The sequence below is a fragment of the Hypanus sabinus genome, chromosome 16 (assembly GCF_030144855.1).
Source record: "Hypanus sabinus isolate sHypSab1 chromosome 16, sHypSab1.hap1, whole genome shotgun sequence".
Taxonomy (NCBI): Eukaryota; Metazoa; Chordata; class Chondrichthyes; order Myliobatiformes; family Dasyatidae; genus Hypanus; species Hypanus sabinus.
In genome coordinates this window covers 25969903-25988301 of record NC_082721.1, presented here as the reverse complement: position 1 = coordinate 25988301, position 18399 = coordinate 25969903, and the positions used below count along the sequence as shown (strand labels likewise).

The window sequence follows — 18399 nt, the reverse complement described above, 5'->3', positions numbered from 1 at the left end:
TATGTGTGTCTGGAATAGTTATATCTATTAAGTAAACTGGTCTTGCTTGTTTATCCTGTAATATTATATCCAGATAATTATTATGGATTGTTCTACTAGTCGTAATGGATTGGTTGGAATATAATTTGTAGGACTCTGACTCTAAACTGGATCAAACTTGTATTTACAGAAACGTATGGTGTTGTTTATGAGTTTGTATTTTAATGCAAGGTTTTGGTGAATGATTTGTGCCTGTGTAAGTGATCAGATTGAGTTAAGCTGCTGCAGGATCCTGGAATGTGTTGGATCATTTCCGGTTTCTCTTGGCATTTTCTGCATTTATCATCTTGAATTTATTGATCTATTATGCATTTTTGATTTTTTTGTATGTTGACCACCTGGTCCTATATTGCCAAAGGAACCCTTCTGTTTCTGGGAAGAGGTCTCCATCTCTGAGCTGGGCGTTCGATGCTTCCTTGCCAACATCCAGCCTGCTCAGACCATGGGATGTCTTCTGTGGAGGATCGTGCTCTTTCATTGGTTAATTTTTTCTCCTATGGTGATAATGTCTTCATTTTTCTGTGTTGTGCTTTTATTTAGTGGTTTAGTGGTGTGTACTTCTTATCAGAATTATATATGCTCGTCTGGACTGCCGAATCCTGTTTCCGTTGATGAAAATAAGTCCCTAGACATTTTATCTGACTATTGTGTCATTTTTTTCATGTCTCCTATTCCTCTTCCTCCTTCTGTTCCAGGTGGAGTTAATCGAAGTGCATTTAAGAGTTTTCCCAAAATTTGTCATTTCAGTTCTTCATTTTCTTTGTAAATTTTCCAGGTTGGTTTCAGACTGATACTTTATGCCAAAAGAATACATTAATATGGATATAGAAAAAATGTCTTTGAGCATTTGAGCTCTGATTGGCAGATTTTCTTAAGTCTTGAAGTAAATTCTGTTGTAAGTTTTCACTCTTTCACACTCTGATCTATTTCTTTGCCTGTTGATATTCCAGATATGTAAATGTTTCATATTCATCCATTGGTCCTAATGTATCCTGCTGCTCTGTGTTATGTTCTTCTAGCTCTATTGCACATTTCTATATGTTTAATATTCTGCACCTATCCTATCCACTATCTTTAGAAAATAGTTCTGCTATTTGAATTAATTGCTTTAGCTTTACTGATGAAGTCTAGAAGGTGTGTCAAGATATAACTCATTTGGTTGTCTCTGATTTAATACCCTATTTTCATCTGATTTAGTAAATCAAAGAGTGGGTTTAAAGTTGGACAAAACCATAGTGAGCTTAGAGAGTCTCCCTGGAAAGTTTATTTTGAAATGGTGGTTATTCATTTTTTGGCTGTTAATAGAAAGGGTGATTATAGTACTCCATTGCTTCATCAGAGATTATAGGAATTTAACAAGTATTGGGTATAGTTTGTAGTATATATATAAATTTCTATTAACAGAATCAAATGTTTCTTTAATTTAATTGACTTTATTACTTACATTCTTAAAGTACATGAGTAAAAATCTTTATCTTACATTTCTGTTCAAATGTGCAATGTGTAGTTATAGTAATTTATAACAGAATAGTCAATATAACATAGAAATACAGTTGTATCAGCATGAATTAATCAGTCTGATGGCCTGGTGGAAGGAGTTGTCCCGGAACCTGTTGGTCCTGCCCTTCACGCTGTGGTACCATTTCCCGGACGGTAGTAGCTGGAACAGTTTGTGGTTGGGGTGATTTGGGACCCAGTGATCCTTCGGGCCCTTTTTACACACCTGTCTTTGTAAATGTCCTGAATAGTGGGAAGTTCACATCTACAGATGCACTCTCTACAGAGTCCTACAATTGAGGGAAGTACAGTTCCCATACCAGCCAGTCAGGATGCTCTCAATTGTGCCCCTGTAGAAATTTCTTAGAATTTGGGGTGGGGGCCCATAACAAACTTCTTCAACTGTCTGAGGTGAAAGAGGCACTGTTGTGCGTTTTTCACCACATAGTCGATATAACCACATGAAAAATTTCTGCTTATTGTTGTTATTATTCATATTTTCACAGTTTGTCTTTTTCACATTGGTTGTTTGTTAGTCTTTATGTGTAGCTTTTCATTGATTTTATTGTAGTTCTTTATCATGAAATGCTTGCAAGAAAATGAATCTCAGGTAGTATATGCTGACACTTGATGGCCACTTTCTTAGTCCCACCAGTACACCTGCTCATTAATGCATATATCTAATCAGCTAATCATGCGAAAGAACCACAATGCATAAAAGCACGCAGACATGATCAACAGATCAAACATCGGAATGGGGAACAACTGTCATCGAATTGACTTTGACCATGGAATGATTCCAGGATGGTTCCAGATGGGGTGGTTCGAGTGTCTGAAAACTACGTATCTCCTGGGGTTTTCACACACACCGATCTCTAGAGTTTTTAAGAGAATTATACAAAAAAACAAAGATTATCCAGTGACCAGCAGTTCTGTGGGGTAATGAGAGAGGTCAGAGGAGAGTGATCAGATTGGTTCAGGTTGTCGGGAAGGCAAGAGCAACACAAATAACCAAGCATTATAACAGCTGCGTGCAGAAGAGCTGCTATGAATACACTGCACTTTGAGCCATGAAATGGATGGGCCACAGCAGCAGAAGACCACACCGGGTCCCACTATTACAGTGGCCACTGAGTGTATGTGCTTTAATAATAAATTTACCTAAAACTTTCCAAGAGCAGTTAGATCCTGTCCTCCAATAACTTCCCCACCTCCACTGGTGGGCTCATTGGCCTCTGGTTCCTTGCAGCCCTTCTGACATGAAGGCATGATGTCGTCCATCCTCCAGACTTCCAGTATCTTACCCATGGCAAATGATGTAGTGTAGGCCTCCGTTAGTCTCAATAGACCGTGGATTTGTACCTTGGAAAGTTTCCAGGACGCAAGCCTGGGCAAGGTTTTTTTTATGGAAGACCGGTAGTTGCCCAAGCTGCAAGTCTCCCCTGTCCACGCCACCAATGTTGTCCAAGGGAAGGGCATTAGGACCCATACAGCTTGGCACCGGTGTCGTCGCAGAGCAAAGTGTGGTTAAGTGCTTTGCTCAAGGACACAACACACTGCCTCAGCCAAAGCTCAAATTAGCAACCTTCAGATAACGAGACGAATGCTTAACCACTTGGCCACGCGCCAACACAGCAAATGATACAAATATCTCCAATGGGCCCCTTGCAACTTCTTACCGAGCTTACCTACAATGTTCTAGGATATGCTTGATCTGACCCAAGGGATTTATCCTTCTGAATATGCCTCGTCTTCTAGCACCTCCTCCATTGTAGCCATGTTCCCATACATCACTATCCTCCATTGTAGCCATGTTCCCATACATCACTATCCTCCATTGTAGCCATGTTCCCATACATCACTATCCTCCATTGTAGCTATGTTCCCATACATCACTATCCTCCATTGTAGCCATGTTCCCATACATCACTATCCTCCATTGTAGCTATGTTCCCATACATCACTATCCTCCATTGTAGCCATGTTCCCATACATCACTATCCTCCATTGTAGCTATGTTCCCATACATCACTATCCAGAGACAATTGAAGACAGGCCTCAGACACCTCCTTACCCACCATTACCTCTCATTCCAGTTTCCCAACTCTCACCCATCTAGGACTTTGGTGTTCAGACATGGATCTGCCACTTTTTCCCTGACCATCCGATCTGTGTTGGAACTGCAACAGAATCTTTCCCAAAACCCATCAGACAGTGTGTACAGGGGAAACATCAGCAACTTTAGGTCACTGAACTCTCTCAGTGGGTGTCAACAGCTGGACAGGTAATGAGGAACAGCCTCCCAGTGAGATCAGAATCTGAGGGAGATGAGGGAACTTGGCGCAACCCAAAGCACAAGGACACAGGGAAAAGGGAGCATGAGTTCGCCACCAACTCTTTTAAACCTGTTCCGCCTTTCAATATGATTATGACTGATCAATGCTGGTCTCAACTCCTGTTCCAGCAGTCCATAGTCCTCAATTCCTTAATCTTTATTTATCTCCTCCTTTAATGTACAGTGCCTATAAAAATATTCACCACCTTGGAAGTTTTCATATTTTATTGTTTTACAACATTGAATCACAGTGGATTTAATTTGACTTTTTAGATACTGATCAACAGAAAAAGAATCCTTCGTGTCAAAGTGAAAACAGATCTCTACAAAGTGATCTAAATTAATTACAAATATAAAACACAAAATAATTGATTGTATAAGTTTTCACCCCCTTCAAGTCAGTATTTAATAGATGCACCTTTAGCAACAATTACAGACTTGAGTCTGTGTGGATAGGTCTCTATCAGATTTGCACATCTGGACATGCAACTATCCCCCATTCTCCTTTACAAAACTGCTCAAGCTCTGTCAAATTGCACGGGGATCATAAGTGAACCAGAGGTCATTTCCAAGTCCAGCCACACATTTTAAATTGGACTGAGGTCTGGACTGACAGCCACTCCAGGACATTAATTTGGTGTTTTCAAGCCATTCCAGTGTCAGCTTTGGCTTCCTGCTTGGGGTTATTGTCTTGCTGGAAAACAATTCTTCTCCCAAGTCGCAATTCTGTTGCAGACTGCATCAGGTTTTCCTCCAGGATTTCCCTGTATTTTGCTGCATTCGTTTTACCCTCTAATCAATCCTCTATCCATGCTAATACATCACCTCCAACTCTTGGCATCCTTATCTTACGGATAAGTCTTTTATGTGGCACCTTATTGAATGCCTTCTGGAAATCCAAGTAAATAACATCCATCTGTTCCCCTCTATCCACTGTGTTGTTATATCCTCAAAGAACTCTATTTTATATTATTACTTATTTGAAACTTCTATGGATGTACCGTGGAGAGCATTCTGACAGGCTGCATCACTGTCTGGTGGGTGGTGTTACTGTACAGGACTGAAAGAAGCTTCAGAGGGTTGTAAATTTAGTCAGCTTCGTCTTGGGTACAAGCCTACAAAATACCCAGGACGTCTTCAGAGAGCGGTGTCTCAGAAAGGTACCGTCCATTATTAAGGACCTCCAGCACCCAGGGCATGCCCTTTTCTCACTGTTACCATCAGGTAGGAGGAAGGCACACACTCAGCGATTCAGGAACAGCTTCTTCCCCTCTGCCATCTGATTCCTAAATGGACGTTGAATCTTTGGACACCACCTCATTTTTAAAAATATATATTATTTCTGTTTTTTGCACAATTTTTAATCTACTCAATATATGTATACTGTAATTGACTTTTTCTTCTATATTATGTATTGCATTGAACTGCTGCTGCTAAGTTAACAAATTTCATGACACATGCCGGTGATAATAAACCTAATTCTGACTCTGAGATTCTCATGACTGAAAACATCATCTACCTTATCAGACTCCCTTAGGACTTTATATTTTTGGTTAAGGTCATCCCTCAAATGAGAACACAAAACACAGAGCCTAAACGTTCGGCCTCTGTGGTAGGACAACTCTCTCAACCCAGGAATTAAACTGCTGAATTTCCTTTGAAGAAGTTTCACTTTTTCACATATACATCAAAGTGCACAGTTTGCATCTCAATTCAAAACAGAGCAAAAAGTCTGCAGGCATCATCAGTACAGCATGCCCACAACTCACTAACCCTAACAGTGTGGAAACCCATGCAGTTAAAGGGAACGTACAAACTCCTTATAGACAGCAGCAGCAAGTAAACTCAGTCTTGTAGCTGGTGATGTAATAATGTTACGCTAACCACTACACTACCATGCTATACTTTTTTGCATTGCTTCCAACTTTACTATATCCCTTTCTTATGTGAGGGGAACAAAACTTATGTACATTATTCCAGGTGAATACCAACTGTAACAAAACCTCTCTATTCTTAAACCCCAACCCCTCACAACGAAGGCAAATGTATTTGCCTTCTCCACTGTTGGACCTGTTTGTGATACATCCGCGGCCCGGTGGTTGGGGACACCGAGATCCCTCTGTACTTCAGTCTCTTGTACACCTTGTGAATCCTCTGCGAGTGCCCAGCCTCACACGTCCCCACATAAAACTCCATTGCCGTTGTGGTCAGTCACTCAGTCTACCCGTATCCTGTTGCAGAACGACAATATCCTCCCCACAACAGGCCCTTCCACTGATTTTCATATCATCAGGAAACCTTACATTTCATTCTCTCCTGCAGGTCATAAATAGCTGAAGACCAAGAGCAGTTCCCTGGGCACTCTGGTAATTATACCCATTGGCATGAAAAAGATCCATTTATTCCAACTGTTTTCTATATGACAGCTAGTTTTCAGTCTGTGTCAACACACTTCCTCCAATACCTCAGGCTCTTTAATTCAGCAGCCCAGGTCAGCATCCTGGGGGAGACGAAGGAACTTGTACCTCGGAGACTGCCTGCATCATGGGAAGTGGATGGGAATCCTGGGATCATGTGGAGCTGATTCTGTGATTGTGCAAACTAACGGGCCACTGCAAATCATTGTCCTCTTGGACAGGTTTTCTGAGATGCCTCTGTTAGTGCGTCTATTCCAGGCCTCCCTCATGCCGGCAGTTTGGTGACTGTCAGCTTTTGTCCCTTGTGCTGGCAAGATACCGTTTGACTAATCAGCCGACAGAGGGAGTATCCCTGTTACTCTAATAGTAGGTTAGGAGGTGAGTACATCAGCCCAGTCTAGATTTCCCCACAAGGATTCAATCAAGCCAGGGACAGAAACATTCCTGGGTTCATCCCATATACACAGGGTTCTGGGATATGAAAAGAATAACTGATGTTGCGCTGACAAAGCATAAACTCTGTCTGCAATTGGAATGATGTGCCATATTCTTTAAGGGCAGTGGAATATGTGCTAGGAGAGTTAGTTAAGAGGGAGATGAGCTGCGTGAGGATGAGGTGAAGTTATATATCAGCGTTCTACAGCAGTTGGTACAGGGATCACTGGTCCCTTTGGTGCCCATGATAACCAGGATGTGGGAAACAGATTTCAAAGTTTGCAAGTGATGCAAAAGTTTGAAATGTTGTAAACATCTGGAAGTATGCAAATAGGGTTCAGGAGAACAGGACAGTGGAATGGGAAAACACTTGGTGGATAAAAATTCAATGCACAGAAAAATGAATAATTCATTTTGGTGGGCAGAATGTGAGACTAATTGAGGCATTTCTGAGGGGACCATTGGATTGGAGACAGAGTTGGAGAGGGTTATATATACAGCAAAACAAAATTAGATTCAGATTTAGATTATTTATCACATGTACATCAAATCAGTGAAATTTGTTATTTGTGCTAATAGCCAACTCACCCGAGGATGTGCTGGGGACACATTCTGGTGCCAATATAGCATGCGCGCGATGCTCAGTAAAACACAGAACACAACAAGCAACTGAGCAAGCCCCTTTCCTCCCTCCTATCTACCCACACGCAAGGAAATGCCTCCATACTTCAGCCTTTGGGTATCAACTCCTGGACGTATCAATGTTGGTACCCTGAATGCTGGGTCATGCCAGGCGTGAACCTCTGAACCCTGGGCCCACTCAACAGTCATGGATGTTCTTCATCACCCATGCACCTCACTGGACGTTGAATGCACAACACATAGTGGAGGTCGAGAGTCCAGCCTGACCTTCAACTCTCCACATCCCTATCCTTAACCCCAATCTGACCCCTGACTCCCCTTTGTCCCCAGAACCATACAGCTAGGTCTGAGCCACAACCTGAACAGAGACTGCAGCACAGTGGCACCTTGACCGGAAGCCTGCGGTCGCTGAAGTTTTGATTTTTCACAGTGGTCCTGTGGATCACCTGTAGCTCTCATATTGTTAGATCAGCCACACCTACACAATATTCCCATATTCCCACTCTCTGTTTTCTGCCAACCAGCCAATGCTCCACCCACGCTAGTAACTTCCCTGTAATTCCATGGGCTCTTATCTTGCTAAGCAGCCTCATGAGCGGCACCTTGTCAAAAGCCTTCTGAAAATCCAAGTACACCATGTCTACTGCATCTCCTTTGTCGACCCTGCTTGCAATTTCCTCAAATAATTACAGTAGGTTAGTCAGGCAGGATTTTACTTTCAGAAAACCATGCTGGCTTTGGCCTATCTTGTCATGTGCCTCCTGGTACTCCGTAATCTCATCCCTAACAATCGATTCCAACAACTTCACAACCACTGATGTCAGGCAAACAGGTCTATAGCTTCCTTTCTGCTGCCTCCCACCCTTCTTAAATAGCGGAGTAACGTTTGGAATTTTCCAGTCATGCCAAGATCTACCAATTCTTGAAAGATCATTGTTAATGCCTCTGCAATCTCTCTAGCTACTTCCTTCAGAACCCAAGGGTGCATTCCTTCAGGCACAGGAGATTTATCCACCCTCAGACCATTAAACTTACTGAGCACCTTCTCAGTCATAATTTTCACTGCACATACTTCACTTCCCTGACACTCTTGAATGTCTGGTATACTGCAGACATCTTCCACTGTGAAGACAGATGCAAAATACACATTCAGTTCCTCTGCCATCTCTCATTACAATATCTCCAGTGTCATTTTCTATTGGTCCTATATCTACCCTCAACTCTCCTTTACCCTTTTATATACTTAAAAAAGCTTTTAGTATCTTCTTTGATATTAGTCACCAGCTTCCTTTCATAATTCATCTTTTCCTTTCTAATGACCTTCTTAGTTTCCTTATGCAAGTTTTTAAAAGCTTCCCAATCCTCCATCTTCACACTAGCTCTGGCTTCCTTGTATGCTCTCACTTTTGCTTTTACTTTGGCTCTGACTTCACTTGTCAGCCACGGTAGTATTCTTCTTCCATTGGAAAATTTCTTATTTGGAATATATCTGTCTTGCACTTCCCTCATTTTTTGCAGAAACTTCAAACATTGCTGTTTTGCTGTCCTTCCTGCAAATGTCCCTTTCCAGTCAATGTTGGCCAGTTCCCCTTTCATGCCATTGTAATTTCTTTTATTCCACTGAAATACCGACACATTGGAATTTAGTTCCTCCTTCTCAAATTTCAAAGTGAATTTGATCATATTGTGATCACTATTCCTTAACCTTAAGCTCTCTTATCCCTTCTTGCAGAACACCCAATCCAGCACAGCCAATCCCCTAGTGGGCTCAACAACAAGCTGTTCTAAAAAGCCATCCCTTAGACATTCTACAAGTTCTTTCTCGAGGTCCAGTACAGGCCTGGTTTTCCCAATCCACTTTCATGTTAAAATCCCCGACGATTATCATGATGTTGCCCTTCTGACACGCCTTTTCTATCTCCTGCTGTAACTTGTAATCAACATCCCAACTGCTGTTTGGAGGCCTGTATACAACTGCCAGTAGGGTTCTTTTACCCTTGCCATTTCATAACTCAACCCATAGAGACTCTACACCTGATCCTATGTCACCTCTTTCCAATGATTTAATATTGTTTCTTATACACAGAACCACACCAACCCCTCTGCCTACCAATCCATCTTTCCAATACACCATATATCCTTGGATGTTCAGCTCCCAATGGAAACCATCCTTTAGCCAAGTTCAGAGATGGCCACAACGTCATACTTGCCAATCTGTAGCAGAATTTCAAGATTGTCCTTTTTATTTCTTATGCTGCATGTTTCAACAGAGTAAATAAACCAGAGAGACAATTTTAACGTGGAAAATAAATAACTGGGAGAAGTTGTGATCTAATGGCAAGTTGTAATAAGCAACCTGATGCCTGAGAGGAAGGTAAAAACAGATTCAAGAGGAGCCTTCAAAATGAAATTGGATCGATACTAATATGGAAAAAGTCTGCCGGGTTGTGGAAGAAGAGCAGGAAAGCATTTCAAAGAGATGGCCCAAGAACGAGGATCGTGGCCTCCTCCTGCACTGTATCACATCATGGTGTATCGTTGAGCTCAGGAAATGAAATGCTTGGGTAAAGCTGGAGTCAAAATGGAGATCAGCTGCGATCTAATCTAATCTCCAACAGCACTGGACTTTGCGGCCAATGATCCTGGATTCGAATCCGGCTGGCTCCTTTGCACGCTTTCCGTTCGTGCTGGATTGAGCGGCGAGCTAGCAACTCAGCCTTGTAAAAAAAAACCAGACAAATGCTATGGAAACGGCAAAAAATACCACCGGATGCGCAACATGGCGCAAAAAGGAACAACATTCTAATCTCATATTGCGAGTTCCTCAGGGTGAATGGAATCTTCCAATCTACAAGTGCTCCCGAGAAAATGTGTTTTCTGCTCCCGAGGCAGATTCAAGATGATGTGATAGAAACCACAAATTAAGAGTCAGGATAAACAATTTTAAGAGATTGTCACTTTTATTTTTGGAAGGTCTGACTTATCACCTGCACCTCACCTGGCCACGTCTTGTCCACTGGTTACCAGTCCTCTTAACCCCTGCAGGTAGCCAGTGACACCACAGTGCATCACCTCACAGTCCCCTTCTGAGGTAGGCCACAGTATCCAGAGCAGTGGCAAGGGACAGAGCCACCACTTGGGGAGTGAGGTGCAATGGGGGAGCTGGAGATTCAGGGGTAGAACAACTTTTATACATTGCAGGATGGGTTAAATTTCAGGGTGGCTGTAAATTAGAGAACCCATGAGGAAAAATCAGTGACCAATCTCTTTCGGCTTGGACATTACTCCTGAATGGATGCAGGGGTAAAAGAGATGGGGAGGAGGCAGAAGGCAAGATGAAGGGATGAGGAAAAGGGGATTTCCTGTCAATCCCTTCTTCTCTACTCTCAGCATGTTTAACTGCCCTGTTTAAGGGTTCAGGAAGGAGGAGAAAAATCGTAAATTAAAAAAATTTAAATAATGAAAGCTAGGAAGTTGACCAGTAACCTTTGACCCAGCTCTGGAAGGGAGAGCCATGAAAGAATCTTTAACTAAAATCACAATTATAAATATCAGAGAGGTGAAGATCAGAACACATAATTACAAAATATAAATACCAGCTTCCTCTAACGTGCCTGTGTGGTTACAACACATTACTAAAGGATAGATATGCCTAGTCTATGTATTAGTTGGGCGTGGATATATAGTGCTGTCTTCAGCAACAGTGCTTGGTCCTTGTAACATATAAACACACATGTACAGGTTAGAACATCCATGTTCTTTGATTCATCCTCTTCCCACGGCTGAGAATCCATATTCTGTGAGGAAGGAAACAGAACGAGGTTTATCAGAACGTCAAGATTCACACACTGTACACATTTGCAAGTGCTCACTCTCAAATATGTGGTTAATGTGCGCAAATCCACACACTCAAGAATCAACGGCAAATAACACCGGCGGTTTGGTCAATCAGCACAGCCCTGTCACATGAGTGCTATTTACTGGCGATTACCGTTCATTTTTTCCCTGATGCCCTCTTCTGTTCTCCTTTGGCTCCCTGGCTCAGTCTCTCCACCTGATCTTCGTTCATCTGAAAAGCATCGTCCACGTCGCTCTCAAACAGCTCCGGGTCATACTCGTAGCTCGTTCCATAGGAGTAATAGGAAAGTTCTGACTGGGCCACCGTGACATCACCTGTGTGAGGGGAGGGAGAGGTGAGGAAAAGAAATGGGCAGGTTAGGAGGTAGAGGAGAGAGAAAAGAGAGGGTTAAAGAGGGAGGGGGAGAGAGGAAGATATATTGTAATGGGGGGAACAGAGGGACAGTAAAAGATTGAAAAGTTAAAGTGGGGTATTTGAGGGAGAGGGTGGTAAACAAAAGGAATGACAGAGGGAAGAAGAGAAGAATAGAATAGAAACAGAAGAGAGCAAGTAATAGAGAGACAATGGCACAATATGCTGTGGGTTAACCAACAGACCATTAATAATCTGAGAGCTCCCAAATACAGCTCACACACATTTTAAAATATATATTTAGGGCTTGAATTTTTAGCTCAATTCAAGTGTACTTGCTCTTTGTCTGTCAGTTGGGCACTTTGGGTACAAAATATTCATTCGTGAAGTATAGCAACTTCTGGTCTCCGTGGAGTGCAGTTAATTTGAAATTAATAATAGTAATAGCAGTTTCTTAATTATAGTGTGGACAGCTTTCTTTTCACATCACCATGAATTTATTTCATGCTCCCCCTCCCCATTTCTTTCCTGCTTGTGACTTTCCCACCACTGTCAGAGGATTACGGCAAATGGTAGAGGGAGACGGCAGAGGTGGAATTCATTGCCTGAAGGGCTGAGAGTGGTAAAAACCACGAAATGTAAACACCGGTGAGAAATTGTCATCTACAGACCAGTTGTTGGAAGACACAGTAGGAGAGGAACATAAAAATGTAATTCGGTACCCTCAAGCGTGCTCCCTCAGGTAATTCTGAGGAAGCAGTAGTCTGCAGAAAGACTAGGGGAACGGGCAAAGAAGTGACAGGTGGAAGAGAGTGTGGGGAAGTGTGTGGCCGTGCACTCGAGTAGAAGGAATAAAGGCGTAGACTGTTTTTTTTCTGCATGGGGGAAGAACATTCAGAAATCAGATGTACAACGGGAGTTGGGAGTCCCCAAACAAGAGAGAATCTGCAGATGCTGGAAATCTGAGCAACACACACAGAATGCTGGAGGAACTCAGCCGGGTTTCTAAGGAGTTGTGCCACAATCTCAAAATAAGAGATTGCCCGCCTAAGGCTAAATGAGAATAAATGTGTCCTACTGAAGGGTTTTGGCCCAAAGCATCGACTGTACTGTTTTCCACAGATGCTGCCGGGCCTGCTGAGTTCCAGCACAACACAACATTTTGTGTTGGGAGTCCTCGTGTAGGTTTCCCTAAAGGTTAACTTGCAGGTTGAGTTGATGGTACGGAAAGCAAGTGCAATGTTAACATTCATTTCGGGAGGACTAGAACATAAAAGCAAGGGTGTAATGCTGAGGTATTGATCAGACCTTATTTGGAGTTTTGCAAGTAGTTATGGGTCCTGAACCTAAAAAACTATGTACAAGCATTAGGGAGGGTCCAGAGGAGATTCACAAGAATGACAGGTTCACATACGAGGCAGCGTTTGGTGGCTCTGGGCCTGTGCTCGCTGGAGTTTAGAAGAACGAAAGGCATTCTCATTGAAACTGATTGGATGTTGTAAAGACCTAGACAGAGTGGATGTGGAGAAGATGTTGCCTACAGTGGGGGAGTCTAGGACCTGAAGGCACAGTTTCAGAATAAAAGGCTGTCCCTTTAGAACAGAGATGAGGAGGAACTTCCTCAGCTAGATGGTGGTAAATCTGTGGAATTCATTGCCACAGATGGATGTGGAGGCCAAATCATTGGGCGTGTTTAAAGCAGAGGTTGGTAGGTTCTTGATTTGCAAAGGCATCAAAGGCAATGGGGAGGAGGTAGGAGAAAGGGGTTGAGAGGGTTAATAAGTCAGCCATGATTGAATGGTGGAGCAAACTTGATGGGCTGAATGGCCTAATTCTGCTTCTGTTTCCAAGATCATAACTGATTTTCTATACTTTTTACCGTTATATCCCCATATCCCTTGAAATCCAGAAGCATATCAGTCTGTGGTTTGATTGCAACCAGTGACTAATGTGCCGCAGTTCCCAGGGGTGGAGAATTCTAAAGATTCACCATCCTCTACGGGAACAGATTTATCATCATTCAGCCCTAGGTTGGGAGACTCTCATTTTGAGACTGTGGCTCAAGTCCTTAGCCTCAACGTTAAAGCGTCTGAATGTTTCAGCAAGAAGCAAAAAAAAAACTGCTGGAGAAATTCAGCAGCTGGAGCAGCATCCAAAGAGGCGAGGGTAATTGTCAATGTTCTGGGTTGAGACCCTGCCTCTTTTGTGCTCCAAATTGCAGCATCTGTAGTCTCTGGTGTCTCCACTTCAATGAGCAGGTCTAACCTGAGCAGTCTCCTTTCATGTGAGAACTCACCACCAATTGTGAGGAATTACCCCCTACAGTAGATATCGTTAGCTTGGGCCGTTCAGCACTAACATATACAAGCAGTGAAACTGTCAGTATTTTTCCAAGCTTCATCAGATGACTGACCAGCACACAAGAAATGGCATCAGTCAGCAGTGTACAACATCATCTTGGAAGCAATGTGCAGTATTCTTAAAGCAAAATGAATGAAAATATATATTCTGTATGACTGACACTGTTAGCACAGAGCTTTGTCAGTTTAAAATTTTTCAAGTTGGCCTTCTTCAAATTTTGCTAAATTCAAAACCACAAGGCATAGGAGCAGAATTTGGTCAATTCAGCCCATAGAATCAGCTCTGAAATATTTGCCCTGAAGACCCAAATGTATTTAATATTGAAAGCTAACACCAAAAAACACAACTGTAGAACAATTTTCTAGCATCATTGTGGAAGATGCCCCAAGAAAGTGTGGTTGTGATGGAATGCAGGAAGAGGTGAATCCAGATTTGCTTCTGACGCCTATTGATTCCTATTTGTTTGGAGCTGCAGTATGTGTCCCTGACCGCCAGGTGGTGCTGCTGCTCCAGCTCAGGAGAACATTCCCTCAACAGCCTCAGTGGAAACTTGGTACAAGGACAAAATTGGGAATTCCTGTAAAACACTCAACCGGATGAGATTCAGCCTCTTGGAACTCTGAGCAAACAAGACATCCATTTCCATCTGAGACTCTCTGCATAAATTTTGCCTATTTTAATGCATTTTATTTATGAACTCTCTGTCCAAAACGTTACTGGAATATTTTCAATGCATCAATATAAATCTCAAACATTCTTCAGCAATGACATTTAAACAAGGAGTTAGTATTCCGATGGTCACTAATCAAGAGCTTGCCCCTGCGCCAAGTTGGCTGATGGTGGTTCAGGCATTGCTGGGTCTCAATATTGATTGCATGTTGAGGCCATTCAGCCCCTCATATCTGCTGCTCCATTCTATTAGGCTGTGGCTGATTGTTCGCTCAACTCTGACAGCTCACCTTAACCCCAGATCTCTCGATCCTCTTACCAGACACAAATGTAAGTGATATAATTTGGGGAAACTCCCTTTCTGTCAGAGAAAGTTCCAGATTTTTGGCCCTCTGAAGATGCACTTTCTGATTTCACTCCTACACAAGGCCTGGCCCTATTTTAGAGTCACAGAGGTGATTCAATTTGCGCATCAAATCAAAGTCAGGTTTAGATCGCCTGTCTGAAACCTCTGCCTGCAGAGTTCAAACAACCTGGTTTTGCAGTTTAACTTCTTCAGCCTCAGAATTGTGCAGCCCAGTCCACACCGAACCCACTCCCCACACATCCTTGGGCACTATGTCCTCTCCCTTGTGTGGGGCCAGATGAACTCACAGGCACTCCCAGATAGGATATCAGCAAGGTTCCTTTCAATTGAGGAGTAGCTCTCCCCCCTCCCGCCCCCACCATGTTCACGTAAGTGGACACCCAATCTCTCTTTATCCACATGTTCTTCATGAAAATATTACAATTTATTTTCTCGTTTTTAAGGATTTCACACTACCACTCAATAATGCAAACTTTGAAGAGGGGTGTGACTTCTTTACTCATCCCCACCGCTTTCGTCCAGTTGTTGGTCACTGGTCAATGTTCCAGTGCCCTGACTTTTCACATCCTGGGAGATGGGCACTCGGATCAGTAGTTGTTCTGAGGATGGCTGGTGACACCAGGACCTCCCTGCTCTGTGACCTGGTCAAATGCCGCATCACCAAGCGGCTGGTTCCACATCTGGATAACAAACAACTGCTTGATTGCTGAGCAAACATGAGGAAATCTGCAGATGCTGGAAATTCAAGCAACACACACAAAATGCAGGTGGAACCCAGCAGGCCAGGCAGCATCTATAGGGAGAAGCGCTGTCGACGTTTCGGGCCGAGACCCTTCGTCAGGACTTGATTCCTGAGCTGGACAAGCATTTGTTTCAACTTTTGCACAGACACTCAGAGAATGTCTCTGGCTGCCAGTGCCAACCCTCAAAGCCCTTATTAAACATCACAGTTTTGTCTGTTGGATAAAGTAGTTTACAGTCTGACTGCTTCTGCTGAGGTGTAATCACCCAAAAATTGAAATGTAAAAAGATGAAAGCAGCTCTAAATTAGCAATCACTTCCTTTTCACCTGCCCAGAACTAAAATCACTAACACCTTTAAATTGGCAGGGATAGGTTCAAAGAATGTCTGGTTCTCACTGGGTGGAGGCAGATGAACAAGTGAGGAAGGAGCGCAGATAAGAGGCTCGACTGTTGTGGGCTGGAACATTCAGGCACATAATGATTATTATCCTGATGTGGGGCAGCAGCTACTGAGCACAGCTGGACCCGGACATCCTGTGCACAGCTGGATGGACCTCCAGCACCACTTCCCAATCCCGGAACTTGGCTGGGCTCGGACCCCACACTCAGCTTGAGGTCGTGCGGAAGCAACCCTTTTGCTACCGAGCCCTGATGAGTGCAAGTGAATGTCCAGGCTGCACTGTTAACTGATTATGGGACAGGGAGTGGCCATGTGGCCCATCGAGCTCGTACCAGCTTTTTTGAAATCAGTCCCATTTCCCAGCCCTTCCTCCACAACCCTGCGTGTATTTCTCCTTTGAGTATTTATAAATTTTATGTTCCATTGAATCTGACTCCACCCCAACTTTGGGTGGGGTGGAGAGCTTGAAATTGTAACCATGTTCCCCTTCTCCCCTCCCCCCACCAGTGGTTTCTTCCAGCAAGCGTCTCGGTCACTGAAAACAGTTCCCCTCCACTGAAAGCCTTCTGTTAAAAGTCCCCTCCTCTGCTCTTAGGTGAACAAATCCCAGAATCACTCCTTCCACCCGCTGGGCTGTTTCATACATTCCAAGATTTCGGAATCGCTCATGCAGTTTACTGGACTGATTTTGCCTACAAGGAGACCATCCAAGGACAAAAGACATGCTCCAGTGAGAACGTTGGGGTCTGGACCATCAGGAGGTTGACCTACCTGACTGGTTCCGCTCTGTCATCTCTGGGTCTATGGGCGATGTCACAGGCTCTCTCTCTTCAGGGGCTGCTCCTGCTGCAGGACGGAGGCAGAGTTGGAGGTCAGAAGTTATTGGGCCAGAGGGATGTCCCAAAATAAAAGAAATGCACCCCTCATGCCAACCTCATTCCCAGAATTAGACCCGTCCTTCCAAATGTAATAACCACGCCAATGAAGGAGAAAGCAAGAAAAGAGAAGGGCAGATCGGTGGAGAGATGCCCAAATGCCCGAACCAGAGGGGAGAAACATGGCATGAAAGACAGAGATAGAGAAAGACTGAGAGGGGTAGACACAGAGTGAAGTGAAGGGGAAGAAGGCAAGAGATCCAAATGGACCAGCAGTGTAACAAATGGAAACACACAAATCGAGTGACAGAGACTCTCAAACACATAAGCCCCAGCCTATAAAAGTCAAAAGTGTGCAAATACTAGAAACCTAAAATCAAGATAGAAACTAGCAGGAACACTGAGAAGGTCGCACAGCTTGTGTGGAATAAATCAAGCTAAGTTTCTGATCTGCACCATACTTCTGACCAAGGGTGATAGAGTGCACTGTTAACTTGGTTTTAAATTGCACTGACTGCTTATTTCCATCATTTTCTGTTTTTATCCCATCCTAGGAGGTTGTTCTGAAATTTCTGAGGCAGGGAAGGGGAGAAGGATGCCCCTCCATCTGACGGTGACCTTTACCCCTCCTCTGGGCTCTGAGAAGGTGCCGTGCTGGTAGAGTAGGGTCTCACCGGAAGGGCAGTGTGACAGGGGGACTTGGTCGATTCGCGTGTTGTTGCGGCAGGCAGCCACCTCCATTTGACACTGGTTCTGGTACAGGACTCCATCGGAGCCGCACACTGGCATCCCGTCAAAGCCACAGTCACGGTAACAGGCGCACAGCTCGTAGCGTTCTTCCTCCAGGCAGTCGTACACGTTCTTGCAGGTGGCAGGCTGGACAAACCCTATTGCAAACACACAAAGTATCAAACTTGGTCTAAACCTTCACCATTCTAGAGAACTTAGCTCTCACCCCCTGTCGACAAGGGGAATCCACGACAGAACATTTATATAGCAGCCTAAATGAATAAAATAGTTCACGGTGTTTCACTGGAGCCAACAGAAACTGACTCTGATCCAAAACCTGGATGACACAAGATCACTTCTTAGGGATCCCATAAAGCGAGAGAGAGGAATGGAGAGGACAGGGGTTTGGGGAGGGATTTCTGGAGCTAAGGGCACGGCTGTCAATAACACGTTAGAGCACAGATACCTCAGCGTACTGGAGATAACAGAAATAGGGAGGAGTGGGAACAAGCAAAGTACACAAAAAGCTAGAGAAACTCAGCAGGCCAGGCAGCATCTGTGGAAAAAAGTAGTTGACGTTTCGGGGCAAAATCCTTCAGAGGACTGGAGAAAAAACTGAGTATTTCAACGCTTGAGGTATTGCTTAACCAGGAGCCAGTGTGGGTTAGTGGTGATGGCTG

General features: G+C 43.7%; 1 protein-coding gene across 2 annotated transcripts in view; it reads right to left on the bottom strand.

Moving 5' to 3' along the window:
- Positions 1-4143: 4143 nt before the first annotated feature.
- The window catches only part of cpamd8 (C3 and PZP like alpha-2-macroglobulin domain containing 8), a 103174-nt gene continuing 88918 nt past the window's right edge, over positions 4144-18399 (bottom strand). The window contains exons 40-43 of one of the 2 annotated variants that reach the window (XM_059991354.1): positions 17665-17877; positions 16887-16958; positions 11357-11538; positions 4144-11162 (exon numbers count right to left, since the gene is read on the bottom strand). In XM_059991354.1, the coding sequence (XP_059847337.1) occupies positions 11360-11538; positions 16887-16958; positions 17665-17877 (464 nt within the window). In that variant the 3' untranslated portion in view covers positions 4144-11162; positions 11357-11359. Of the gene's footprint in view, positions 11163-11356; positions 11539-16886; positions 16962-17664; positions 17878-18399 lie in introns of both variants that reach the window. The other variant, XM_059991353.1, reaches the window with a different exon arrangement.